This window comes from Suncus etruscus, chromosome 1 (assembly GCF_024139225.1).
Source record: "Suncus etruscus isolate mSunEtr1 chromosome 1, mSunEtr1.pri.cur, whole genome shotgun sequence".
In the NCBI taxonomy this organism is placed as follows: domain Eukaryota; kingdom Metazoa; phylum Chordata; class Mammalia; order Eulipotyphla; family Soricidae; genus Suncus; species Suncus etruscus.
This window is the reverse complement of record NC_064848.1, coordinates 156,562,622-156,575,747: the sequence shown is the minus strand read 5'-3', so window position 1 is coordinate 156,575,747 and position 13,126 is coordinate 156,562,622. Positions and strand designations below refer to the sequence as shown.

General features: G+C 42.2%; 1 protein-coding gene and 1 non-coding gene across 2 annotated transcripts in view; one reads left to right on the top strand and one right to left on the bottom strand.

Annotated features, from left to right (window-relative positions):
- Positions 1-13,126, bottom strand: part of ANKFY1 (ankyrin repeat and FYVE domain containing 1) — a 109,693-nt gene that overhangs the window by 65,693 nt on the left and 30,874 nt on the right. The window contains exons 4-6 of the mRNA XM_049782151.1: positions 8,451-8,586; positions 2,433-2,556; positions 1,113-1,262 (exon numbers count right to left, since the gene is read on the bottom strand). Coding sequence (XP_049638108.1) covers positions 1,113-1,262; positions 2,433-2,556; positions 8,451-8,586 — 410 coding nt within the window. The remainder of the gene's footprint in view (positions 1-1,112; positions 1,263-2,432; positions 2,557-8,450; positions 8,587-13,126) is intronic.
- On the top strand, positions 12,795-12,898 carry LOC126029622 (U6 spliceosomal RNA). The gene has a single exon (XR_007503029.1). It is a non-coding gene; the product is annotated as a U6 spliceosomal RNA (small nuclear RNA).

Here is a 13,126-nt window from a genome sequence, read left to right as displayed (position 1 = left end):
GATCCCTGGTGCCCCATATGATCCCCCAAGAAAGTGATCTCCCACACAGTAAACAAGAATCACCACAAGGGGCCAAAGAGATGCTCAGTGGTAAGGCATTTGCCTTGCACGCAGCCAACCATGGATGGACTCTGGTTCAATTCCTGACATCCCATATGGTCCCCCGAGCCTGCCAAGAGCGATTTCTGAGCACAGCCCCAGGAGTAACCCTGAGCGCCACTGGGTGTGACCCAAAAATGAAATCAAAACAAAACAAACAAACCAAAAAACAAAGAATCCCCACAAGTGATTCCTAAGTACAGAGCCAGGAATAACCCATGAACATCACTGGATGTGACCCAAAAATCAAAGAATAAACAAATAAAATTTAAAAGATGAGGATGTCTATAAGACTTTTAACCTACGAAATTATAAGGTAACAAAATTTTAGCGACTGGAGAGATTGTATAGTGGGTAGGGTAATAGCCATACATGCAGCCTACCTGGGCTTAATACCCAACACACCATATGATATCCTAAGCCCCACCAGGAGTAAATAATCCAGAAGCAGAGAGTCAGAAGCAAACCCTAAACACAGTTAAGTGTGGCCCCAAAACAAAACAAAGAAACCAAAGATAAAAATAAAATTTTTTGTCTCACACAACTGATGATCTACAGTATCAGAAAAACACTAAAATAGATGTTTGATCATGGAAACTGGGTAATGTGGTAATAAGTACATAAAAACATAGATGTGATTTTGGACAACAGGCAAAAGTAGTAAAAATTTAAAGGAGCATGACAGAAAAAGCCCACCATTTTTTGGAAATGTATACACTAACAATAGTGCTAATAATACTTTAGAAGAATATAAGGAGGGGCCAAAGCAATAGCACAGTTGTAGGGCATTTGCCTTGCACGCAACCAATGCAGGACAGACGGTGGTTAAAATCCCCGCATCACATATGGTCCCTCCTTGCCTGCCAGGGGTGATTTCTGAGCACAGAGCCAGGAGTAACTCCTGTGCATCACTGGGTGTGGACCAAAAACAAAAACAAAACGAAACAAGTGAGTAAAGTATACATTTCATATTTTTGCAAAGGTATAAAATGTAGAAAAACCAGTCATGGTACCTGTGAATCCATTTCAATCAGGTAAAGGAAGACTACATCTTCTCTTTCCACCTTGATAGCTTTATGTAATGGGTACTCAGTCTTGGATTTGATCATTTTGTATAACAACTGAGCACTCATGCTGCTGAAGTCCTCCTTTCGTAAGTCATCCTAAGGATTAAAATAACAGTGAAAAGCAAACAGATTGAATATAAGAAAAACAGCTGACATTTAGTAGGCATTAAAAATATGTCAGTCTCAACTTAAAGGTCTTAACATTTTCCAACTCACTTAATCTCTACTAAAATTCTCGGAGGCAGAGACTATTATTATCTTCATATTGCAGACACAAAAAAAGTAAAAGGTTAAATAACGTGTCCAAGTTCACATTAGTGAATAAAGTCATACTGGTGTATGTACTGCTGAAGTGATCATGAATAAAGCCAAATTGGAAAAGGTAAACTGGGATGAGGAACACTCCACCTGAGAACAGAATTCTTTCCTCACTTCAATCTTCTAAGATGGCAAATAAAATAATCATAATTCCTTATTAAGAATTCCTTATTTGGGGCCGGGCGGTGGCGCTGGAGGTAAGGTGCCTGCCTTGCCTGTGCTAACCTAGGACGGACCGCGGTTCGATCCCCCGGCATCCCATATGGTCCCCCAAGAAGCCAGGAGCAACTTCTGAGCGCATAGCCAGGAGTAACCCCTGAGCCTCACAGGGTGTGGCCCAAAAAAAAAAACCAAAAAAAAAAAAAAAAAAAAATTCCTTATTTGGGGCCGGCAAGGTGGCCTAAGGTAAGGTGTCTGTCTGCCTTGCAAGTGCTAGCCAAGGAAGGACCACGGTTCGATCCCAAAGCGTCCCATATGGGGACTCCCCCTGCAAGCCAGGGGCAATTTCTGAGCGCTTAGCCAGGAGTAACCCCTGAGCATCAAACAGGTGTGGCCCAAAAAAACCAAAAAAAAAAAAAAGAATTCCTTATTAAAAATTAATTGGGGCCAGAGAGATAGCATGGAGATAGGGCATTTGCCTTGCTTGCAGAAGCACGGTGGTTTGAATCCCGGCATCCCATATGATCCCCCGAGCCTGCTGGGGGCGATTTCTGAGAGTAGAGCCAGGAGTAACCCCTGAGCGCTGCTGGGTGTGATCCAAAAACCAAAAACCAAAAAAACAAACAAACAAAAAGAATTAATCATAATTTCTTTATAATCATAATAAAGAATCCTCAATTCACTCCATTGAGTCACACCTGATCTCTGTTATTGCAGATCTATTTCTCCCTATTCTGGCTGAACCATATCTGTGACATCCAACTCTGTTGATGCTTCATACTCACTCACCCAATGACTGGCAATAATTTCTGCACAGTAGTTCATCAGTGTGCTGGCATTCAGTTCCTCTGCAGTCTGATAGAAGCGGATACAGTTTCTGACATTTACAAGGGACATTACACCCTTCTCACATCTAAAAATAATATTAATGATAAACAGCATGATTAGGAAAAATACATTAATAAACAAATCAAGCCCAAATTCTGTGCACTGACTACTATGCAGTACATAGTATGGCTAATAATAGCAAAGGCAAACCAAATAGTTATGAATAAATTATAGCAAGCTATCATATTTTAAACATATTAACAAGCATTTAATTATATTGCTTATTCTTTTTTTTTCTTTTTCTTTTTTTTTTTTTTGGTTTTTGGGCCACACCCATTTGACACTCAGGGGTTACTCCTGGCTATGCGCTCAGAACTCGCCCCTGGCTTGGGGGGGACCATATGGGACGCCGGGGGATCGAACCGTGGTCCATCCTACGCTAGCGCTTGCAAGGCAGACACCTTACCTCTAGCACCACCTTCCCGGCCCCTATATTGCTTATTCTGATCAGAATCAAAATAATATGAAAATAAGCATGTTAAGTATAACCCTTCTACTGTCTTGAAATTAATCAAAAGAAGGTTGACCAATACACAATTCAGTACTTTATTATTTAATTGTATGAAACACAACAGTAGTGGCTACTAAAGTACAACTCTTACTATGTAATAAGTATGGCTTAGAAATAAAAGGCTCTAGGAATGCCTTAATAAATTAACACCTCCTTCAACTTTTTCTTTCTTTTCGGTTTTTGGGCCACACCCAGTGGCTCTGTGCTCAGAAATCTCTCCTGGCAGGCTCAAGGGACCATATGGGATGCCAGGGATAGAACCCAGATCTGTTCTGGGTCAGCCACGTGCAAGTCAAATGCCCTACCATTATACTATCACTCCGGCCCATCCTTCAACATTTTCTTAAAATGTGAACTGTATGGTATATAGGATTCTGTAACATTTTTTGGGGGGTGGACAAGTGTAAATAGGAGCTACTTTTGGTAGTACTCAAGGGACTCGTGTGGTGGGGCATAAACCCGGGCCTCCAACATACAAAGCACATACACTAGCTCTCAGACCTACCTCCCTGAGACAAGATGATTTTAACCCAGGGCCTGGAATGTGGAAAGCATGTACTCTGCTATCTGAACCATATTCAAAAGCCTTAAGGTTCTGAGTGATTTGTGTAGGGGATGGGAGGAAGGGGTGTTATACCAAGTGGTTTTCAGGGTTTACCCCTACTTCTGGTCTCAGGGATTATTCTAGCAGTGCCTGGGGATTATTATGGTGGTGGAAATCAAACCCATACTGCCCACATGCAAGACAAAAATACTATCCACTATAATATCTCTGAGGTCCAAAGAAAGGCAGAAGCCCGCTGAAAAACAAGCAGTACAGCAGGTATTTTCCTTGTACAGAGCCAACCCATGTTTGACCCCTGGCATCCTGTATGATTCATCGAGCCTACCAATACTAATTCCTGAGCACAGAGCCAGGAGTAACCACTGAGCATCACAGGGCATGGTCTCCCAACCACCCAAAATATTTACTCTAGGGACCAGAGATGCAGTGTACTGGGTAGGAAGCATGCCTTTGGAAGTGGACAACTTGCGTTTAAAACCCAGCATTGCATAGGGTACTCATTGAACAATGGAAAGATTCCGGAGCACAGAGCCAGTAGTAAGCCCTAAGCACTGCCAGGTGTAGCCCAAACAAGCAAACAACAACAAAGAGGGACTTTATTATAATAATAGGTATGGTTCTAAGTTTGAAGTTCTCCTATACTTCTATTTCTCTAGTCTGAAATTCCTTTACTAGGAAAAAAGCAAAAAGAAAATTCCAGATGATAACTCAGCATAAAAGTGCTAATACAAATGGTTTATATTTTGACCACTAGTCAGGGTTGAATCCTGGCTCTGTACTCAGGAATCATTCCTGGTAAGGCTCAGGGAAACTATGTAGGGTGCTGGGGATAGAACCTATATACAGGTCTGTATATTGCCCTGTTTTCTGTACTATCTCTCCAGTCCTGGCTTTCACTTAGTGAAGTAAAATAGTTGTATTTTGGGGCCGGGCGGTGGTGCTAGAGGTAAGGTGCCTGCCTTGCGTGCGCTAGCCTTTGGACGGACCGCGGTTCGATCCCCCGGTGTCCCATATGGTCCCCCAAGCCAGGAGCAACTTCTGAGCACATAGCCAGGAGTAACCCCTGAGCGTTACTGGGTGTGGCCCAAAAACCAAAAAAAAAAAAAAAAATAGTTGTATTTTTATATAAGGATGAAGAGAAGCAGGAAACTAGGGCAAGATGCAAGTTCAAGAAAAAAAAAAAAAAAAAAACACCCGGGCCCGGAGAGATAGCACAGCGGTGTTTGCCTTGCAAGCAGCCGATCCAGGACCAAAGGTGGTTGGTTCGAATCCCGGTGTCCCATATGGTCCCCTGTGCCTGCCAGGAGCTATTTCTGAGCAGACAGCCAGGAGTAACCCCTGTGCACCACCGGGTGTGGCCCAAAAAAACAAAAAAAAAACAAACAAAACAAAACAAAAAAAACCCACTTGCTTCTCCAGATGGGAAAAAGCCCACATGGGTCTTAGAACTATTATTAATAACTGCTAGAGATAGATCGGTGGTGCAAGTGGTAGGGCGTTTGGCTTGCATGCACTAACCTAGGACTGACCGCGGTTTGATCCCGTGGTGTCCCATATGGTCCCCAAGCCAGGAGCAATTTCTGAGCACATAACCAGGAGTAATCCCTGAGTGACATCAGATCACCAGATATGGCCCACCAAAAAAAAAAAGAATGCCCCCTGCCCAAAAAAAGTGGGGCCGGTGAGGTGGCGCTAGAGGTAAGGTGCCTGCCTTGCAAGCGCTAGCCAAGGAAGGACAACGGTTCGATCCCCCCGCATCCCATATGGTCCCCCCCAAGCCAGGGGCAATTTCTGAGCGCTTAGCTAGGAGTAACCCCTGAGCATCAAATGGGTGTGCCCCCCCCCCCAAAAAAAAAGAATAACTGCATAGTGAATAACTCCTGAATTTTACCAGCATATCACTTTTTTGTTTGTTTGTTTGTTCTTTGGGCCACACCCATTGACGCTCAGAAGTTACTCCTGGCTATGTGCTCAGAAATCGCTCCTGGCTTGGGGGGACCATACGAGACACCAGAAAATAGAACCGTGGCCCGTCCTAGGCTAGTGCTTGCAAGGCAGACGCCTTACCTCTAGCACCACCGATCCAGCCCCATATCACTTTTGATAACAGAAAAGGAGAAAATATTATGGAGTGGGATATAGTGAAAGAAAGACAAATATCTGAAGAATGAAGAGCAAATCTCAAAACCTTCACAAATGACATCTTAAACTAGGTGCAAGAATCATCATGGAGTAATTTCTCCATCTAGTGGTCAATATAGGCACGTTATAATATTCTAAGACCATTCTAAATACTTTCCTGTTTGCTTTAGACCATGTCTAAATACTTTTCTGTTTGCTCCAACAGAGCTCAGAGCTGAACTATATCCAGCTCCTCCCATGATCTTCAAGTCCAATAAGTTATCTACCTGGTAATAAGTACTTAATTTTCGGGGGAGAGCACATTGGGCAACACTCAAGGGTTACTCCTGACTCGGCATTCAGGAATCACTCCTGGTAGGCTTGGAAGAACCTAAAGGGTGCAAAGTATGAATCCTAGGTTGGCTAGGTATAAGGCAAACTCCCCACCTACTATACTATTGCTCTGCCCATACTTCATTTTTAAGTTACATAGCTTGAAGCTCTAAAGATTCATTTCCTCAGGACCTAAAAGCAACAGTATCTAATTACTAACACAGTAATTAACAATATCAACTGAGATATTAAATTTTGGGGGGGCCACACCCAGTGACATTCAGGGTTACTCCTGGCTATGCGCTCAGAAATTGCTCCTGACAGGCTCAGGCGACCATATGGGACACCAGGGGATCGAACAGCGGTCAGTCCTAGTTAGTGCGTGCAAGGCAAATGCCCTACCGCTTGCACCACCACTCCGCACCTGAGATATTAATGTTAACAATGCTAATAGCCTCTGCAGTACCACTAGTTTTTCCAAATTCAAACTAGAAGACAGCAATGTCTGACCAAATTATTCTGATTTTATGTGGGAAATAAAGAATACTCCAGGAGGGGCCGGAGAGATAGCAAAGCAGCCGATCCAGGATGGATGGTGGTTCAAATCCCGGCATCCCATATGGTCCACTGTGCCTGCCAGGAGTGATTTCTGAGTGCAGAGACAGGAATAGCCTCTGAGTGCCACCCGGTGTGACCCAAAAACCAAAATCAAAACAAAACAAAAAAGAATACTCCAGGAAAAAAAGTATTTTCATATACATGAAACTTTTACCATGTCTGCAGTGACAACAATCTTTATTTTATTTTTTTTTTTTTTTTGGGTCACACCTGGCAGTGCTCAGGGGTTATTCCTGGCTCCAGGCTCAGAAATTGCTCCTGGCAGGCACAGGGGACCATACGGGGCGCCGGGATTCGAACCGATGACCTCCTGCATGAAAGGCAAACGCCTTACCTCCATGCTATCTCTCCGGCCCCGACAACAATCTTTAGACTTACCATTCTAACATACTAACATACAATATGATCTTGGGAATATATAATGTATGTGTATGTATCTATATATAGACAGACAATATGATCTTGGGAGTATATATATAAACAATTGCAAAACTTGTTTCATTAGGCAAACATCCTATCTGCTGTGCTATCACTCCAGCCCCAAAACATTTTTAAAAACAAGTGCTGAAAGCTTGAAAATTACACTCTCCTTTCATTTTGGTAACTTTTAAATAGTAATTGATATGATTATAACTAAAGAACATGTAAGCTTGCTTAAAAATAAAGATTCTCGGGCCCGGAGAGAGAGCACAGCGGTGTTTACAGCCTTGCAAGCAGCCAATCCAGGACCAAAGGTGGTTGGTTCGAATCCCGGTGTCCCATATGGTCCCCCGTGCCTGCCAGGAGCTATTTCTGAGCAGACAGCCAGAAGTAGCCCCTGAGCACTGCCGGGTGTGACCAAAAAACCAAAACCAAAACAAAACAAAACAAAAAAATAAATAAATAAAGATTCTCGGGCCCGGAGAGATAGCACAGCGGTGTTTGCCTTGCAAGCAGCCGATCCAGGACCTAAGGTGGTTGGTTCGAATCCCGGTGTCCCATATGGTCCCCCGTGCCTGCCAGGAGCTATTTCTGAGCAGATAAGCCAGGAGTAACCCCTGAGCACTGCCGGGTGTGGCCCCAAAACAACAACAACAACAAAAAAGAAAAAAAAAATATATATATATATATATATTCAAGCCCTCAAATTTATAAATAAGAATAATTACACAGGCTGGAGAAATAGTATTGCAGGTAGGGTGCTTGCTCTGCAAATGGCCAATTTGGATCCAATTTCCAATACCCAACAAGGTTCCCAGAGCACCACCAGGATTAATACCTGAGCATGAAGCCAAAACTAAGCCCTATGCACTCCTGGGTGTGGCCCCAAAACAAAGAAACAGGAGAAACTGTGTCTGACACATTAGGGGCAATTATAATGGGCCAACAACCCATGGGAAATAGTCTAACAATGAAAACAGCCAAGTAGCTCTAGAGCTCTAGGAAGTTGCATCTCCTTCAGCTCTCTAAAAAAACAGGTTAAGTCCTCATTAGGCATTTTGCCTAGCAGCTTTCTGTCCAATTTTGGAAAGCAGAAGAGAAAATACAATATAAATTTAGGTAATAAATACACCAGTGTAAGAAAAGAAAATACCTAAAAGCTGTGGCAAAATTAAACTTACAAGATAAAACGAAACAAAGGAAGCCAAATTCTCTCCCCACTATCACCTTTAAAAGAACACCTTCCGAAAATTATTTACATTAGCAGAAGAAGCTGTTTTCCCAGAGCTTGGAATAATTAAAGCTCAACCACCACCATCTGAGGTGCTTGACTATATCTGCTGTGACTTGCCTCTCCCTAAGGAGCTGTAGCTGAAAACGATTAGCTAGTTTCATCAACTCAGTCAGGAACACGTCATCTTCTCTAAACTCCAACTCATCTGTATAGATCCAACGAAGCATTGTCATTGTCACTTCAGGGTTAGCATCTGATGAAAGAAAGCAGAGAAACTTAGGATGATTTAAGACTTCTCGAGGATCCCTAAAATTTGAGGTTAATAAAATGATATGCTACAGTATAATATAATATGCTAAAGTAGGGGCCAGAAAGATAGCATGGAGGTAAGGCGTCTGCCTTGCATGCAGAAGGACGGTGGTTTGAATCCTAGCATCCCATATGGTCTCCTGAGCCTGCCAGGAGCGATTTCTGAGCCTGAAACCAGGAGTAACCCTTGAGTGCTCCCGGTTGTGACCCAAAAACCAAAAACAGAAAAACAAAACAAAACAAAAAATACGGCAAAGTATAATAACTCAGTGAAATATTGCAATCCTGTAACTGACCCCAGTTTGATGCCCAGAACCACAAGGTCTCTGAGTATACAAGGTATAGTCTTGGAGGAACCAAGCACCACCAGGGTGGCTTTGGTAACCTTGGCTCTGCAGGGCTCTGGCAGTAGAATATCCTTGGATCCTTGCATTGAATCTCTGGCATTGTTCCCTTCCAGGCCTCCTGAGTACAACTTAGATTAACCCCAAGCACCCCCCAACCCAAAAAAAGGTGATTTAAGTAGTCTGTGAAAGACCTGACTACAGAATAGTATTAACAAGTTTTGCAACCGATTCCTGCTGTGTGGTTTGGCACTCCAAAGACACTATAAAATGCCTTTTCTCTGCTGTGGGCTGGAACTTGAACTACCCTGACCAGATCAATCCCTAAGGGTACTTTTTCAGAGGTGGGAAGAGCCAGAGAAGCAAAACTGTTCCACTTCCCATCTGTGTCCATCTCCTAGCCAATAAACCCCAGCACAACACACAGAAAACACGACACTACAAGCTTGAAAATGGGGAAACAACACAAGCCAACACCATGCTGAGAGATGAAGATGGAAACTTTGATGATCGGAGAAGTGCCACCAAACACCTATTTAACTTCTCAGATAAGCAGTTTAGAGAAGAAATATGGAGGATCCTCATAAAACTCAAAGAAAGCATGAATCGAGCTGAACAAACAACAAATAAGAATTATGAAGATATGAAGATAGAAATCAGAAAACCTGGGCCGGCGCGGTGGCGCTAGAGGTAAGGTGTCTGCCTTGCCAGTGCTAGCCTAGAACGAACCAAGGTTTGATCCCCCAGCGTCCCATATGGTCCCCCAAGCCAGGATCGACTTCTGAGCGTATAGCCAGGAGTAACCCCTGAGGGTCACCGGATGTGGCCCAAAAACAAACAAACAAAAAAAATCAGAAAACCTAAACTAACAGGATTGAAAAACTTGATAGACAATGTGAAACCCTCACTGGAAAGCCTCTCCAATAGATCAAATATAGTAACAGCAGCAGAAGACAGAATCAGTGAGCTAGAAGATGATATGCATAAAAACTCCATACAACAAAGAGGCTAAAAAAGAGCATCAAAACAAGTAATCAGAAAATGGGAAAAGTCCTCAAAGAATGTAAACAGACAAAAAATGACACACCTTATTAAATTAGAAAATGATCAACAAAAGAAACCAAAAATAGGTAGGCAGAGGAAATAACAAAGCTTAGAGCAGAAATCAATAAAGTGGAAATCCAAAAAACAATCTGCAAGATCAATGAAAACAAAAGTTGGTATTTTTAAAAAAAATAAACAAGATTGATAAACCACTAGCAAAACCCACAAAGAGAGGAACTTAAAAAACTGAATCAGAAATGAAAAGGGGAGATCACTACAGAAACTACAAAGAGTCAAAGAATAATCAGAGTACTTTGAGAAAATCTATGCCACAAAACATGAGAACCTGGAAGTAATGGATAAATTCTTGGACTCCTATAATTTTCCACGATTGAACCAGGATGATCCAGCATAATTAAAATGGTAATCAAAGAGCCAGAGAGATAGCACAGCAGTAAGGCCTTGCAAGTGGCTCACCCAGGACAGACGTTGGTTCGAATCCCGGCATCCCATATGGTCCCCTGTGCCTGCCATGAGCAATTTCCAAGCCCAGAGTCAAGAGTAACCCTGAGCGTCGCCAGATGTGGCCCAAAATCCAAAAAACAAAAAACAAAAAAAAAAAAAAGGTAATCAAAAATCTTCCCCAAAACAAAAGCCCAGGTCCAAATGGATTCACTAATGAATTCTTTCAAACTTTTCAAGAGAAATTACTACCAATTCTTTTCAACTCTTTCAGAAAATTGAAGAAACAGAAACACTCCCAAATAATTTTTATGAAGCTAACATCACCTTGATACCAAAATCAGAAATGCTGTAAAAAAAAAGAAAACCGGGGCCGGAGAGATAGCATGGAGGTAAAGCGTTTGCCTTTCATGCAGGAGGTCATCGGTTCGAATCCCGGCGACCCATATGGTCCCCCGTGCCTGCCAGGACCAATTTCTGAGCCTGGAGCCAGGAATAACCCCTGAGCACTGCCGGGTATGACCCAAAAACCAAAAAAAAAAAAAAGAAAAGAAAACCACATATCAAAACCCCTGATGAACACAGATGCATAAATCCTCAACAAAATCCTGACAAATAGGATCCAACATGTCATCAAGGTCATACACCATGATCAAGTAGTTTTCATTCCAGAAATGTAAGGATGGTTTAACATATGTAAATCAAACAACATAATAGACCATATCAAAAAAAAAAAAAAGAAAGAAAAAAATAGACCATATCAACAAGAGGAAAAATAAAAGCCATATGATCATAGTAATAGATGAAGAGAAAACATTCAATAAGGTCCAACACCGACCCATTCATGATAAAAACTCTCAACAAGATGGAAATGGAAGAAACTTTTCTCAATTTAGTCAAGGCCATCTACCACAAGCCAATGGCAAATATTGTTCTCAATGGAGATAAACTAAAAGCCTTTCCTCTAATTTCTGGTACATGACAAGGCTGCCCCTACTCACCACTCCTATTTAACATAGTGCTGGAAGTACTTGCCATAGCGATCAGGCAAGAAAAGATATCAAGGGCATCCAAATAGGTAAGGAAGAATCAAGTTCTTACTGTTTGTAGAAGACATGCTACAATATTTAGAAAACCCTAAAGATTCTACCATAAAGCTTCTAAAAATAATAGATTCATATAGCAAAGTGGCAAGTTACAAAATTAACAACGGTTTTCTATACACCAATAATGATAGAGAAGAAATGGTCATTAAAAAACAATCCCCTGGGGCTGGAGAGATATCATGGAGGTAAGGTGTTTGCCTTTCATGCAGAAGGTCATCGGTTCAAATCCCAGCGTCCCATATAGTCCCCGTGCCTGCCAGGAGCAATTTCTGAGCATGAAGCCAGGAGTAGTATACCCTAAACACTGCTGGGTGTGACCCAAAAACCAAAACAAACAAATAAACAAACAAACCAAAACAAAATAAAAAAACAATCCCTTTCACATTAGTGCCACATAAACTCAAATACCTTGCAATCAACTTACTAAGAGGTGAAGAACCTATACAAAGAAAACTACAAAACCCTGCTTTAAGAAATAAAAGAGGACACAGGAAAATGGTGACACATAGCTGTTCATGGATTGGGAGGATTAACATCATTAAAATGGCAATACTTGGACCCGATAGCACAGCAGCGTTTGCCTTGCAAGCAGCTGATCCAGGACCAAAGGTGGTTGGTTCGAATCCCGGTGTCCCATATGGTCCCCTGTGCCTGCCAGGAGCTATTTCTGAGCAGACAGCCAGGAGTAACCCCTGAGCACTGCCGGTTGTGACCCCCCCCCCCAAAAAAAAATGGCAATATTCCCCAAAGCTTTGTACAAGTTTAATGCAATTCCTCTAAGGATACTCATGACATTCTTCAAAAAAGTCAATCAAACACTCCTGAAATTCATTTGGAACAATAGACATACACAGTAGCTAGAGCAATTCTTAGAAAAAAAATATGGGAGGCTTCACTTTCCCAATTTTAAATTGTATTACAAAGCAATAGAGAGCTGGAGAGATAGCAAATCCCTCCCTCTCCCCTCTCTCCTTCCCATTCTCTCCCTCTCTCTCGCTCTCTTTCTCTTTCTCATCCTAAAATAAGACAAAAAAGTCAGGGGAAAATATTCTAAACTAAGATGAAATCTGAAGGAAAAAAGGGCAATGGATATAATAAACCACAAAGATAAATAAAAATTGTTAATAAATCTTACCAATAAGTTTGTCTTTCAGACAAAGATTTGACTTTCAGACTTCACAAAGAATATAATTTGTGTGCTCACTTTGGCAGCACGTATACTAAAATTGGAACTAAACAGAGATTAGCATGCCCCCAGCGCAAGGTTCACATGCAAATCTGTGAAGCATTTTGTATAAAGGGCCAGAGAGATAGCATGGAGGTAGGGCGTTTGCCTTTCATGCAGAAAGAATCCCAGCATTCCATATGATCCCCTGAGCCTGCCGGGAAGGAGGGAGGGAAGGAGGGAGGGAGGAGGGAGGGAGGAGGGGAGGGAGGGAGGGAGGGAAAGAGAAAAAGAGAAAAAGAAAGGAAGGAACGAGGGAGGGATGGAAGGAGGGAGGAAGCAAGGAAGGACTGGAGAGATAGC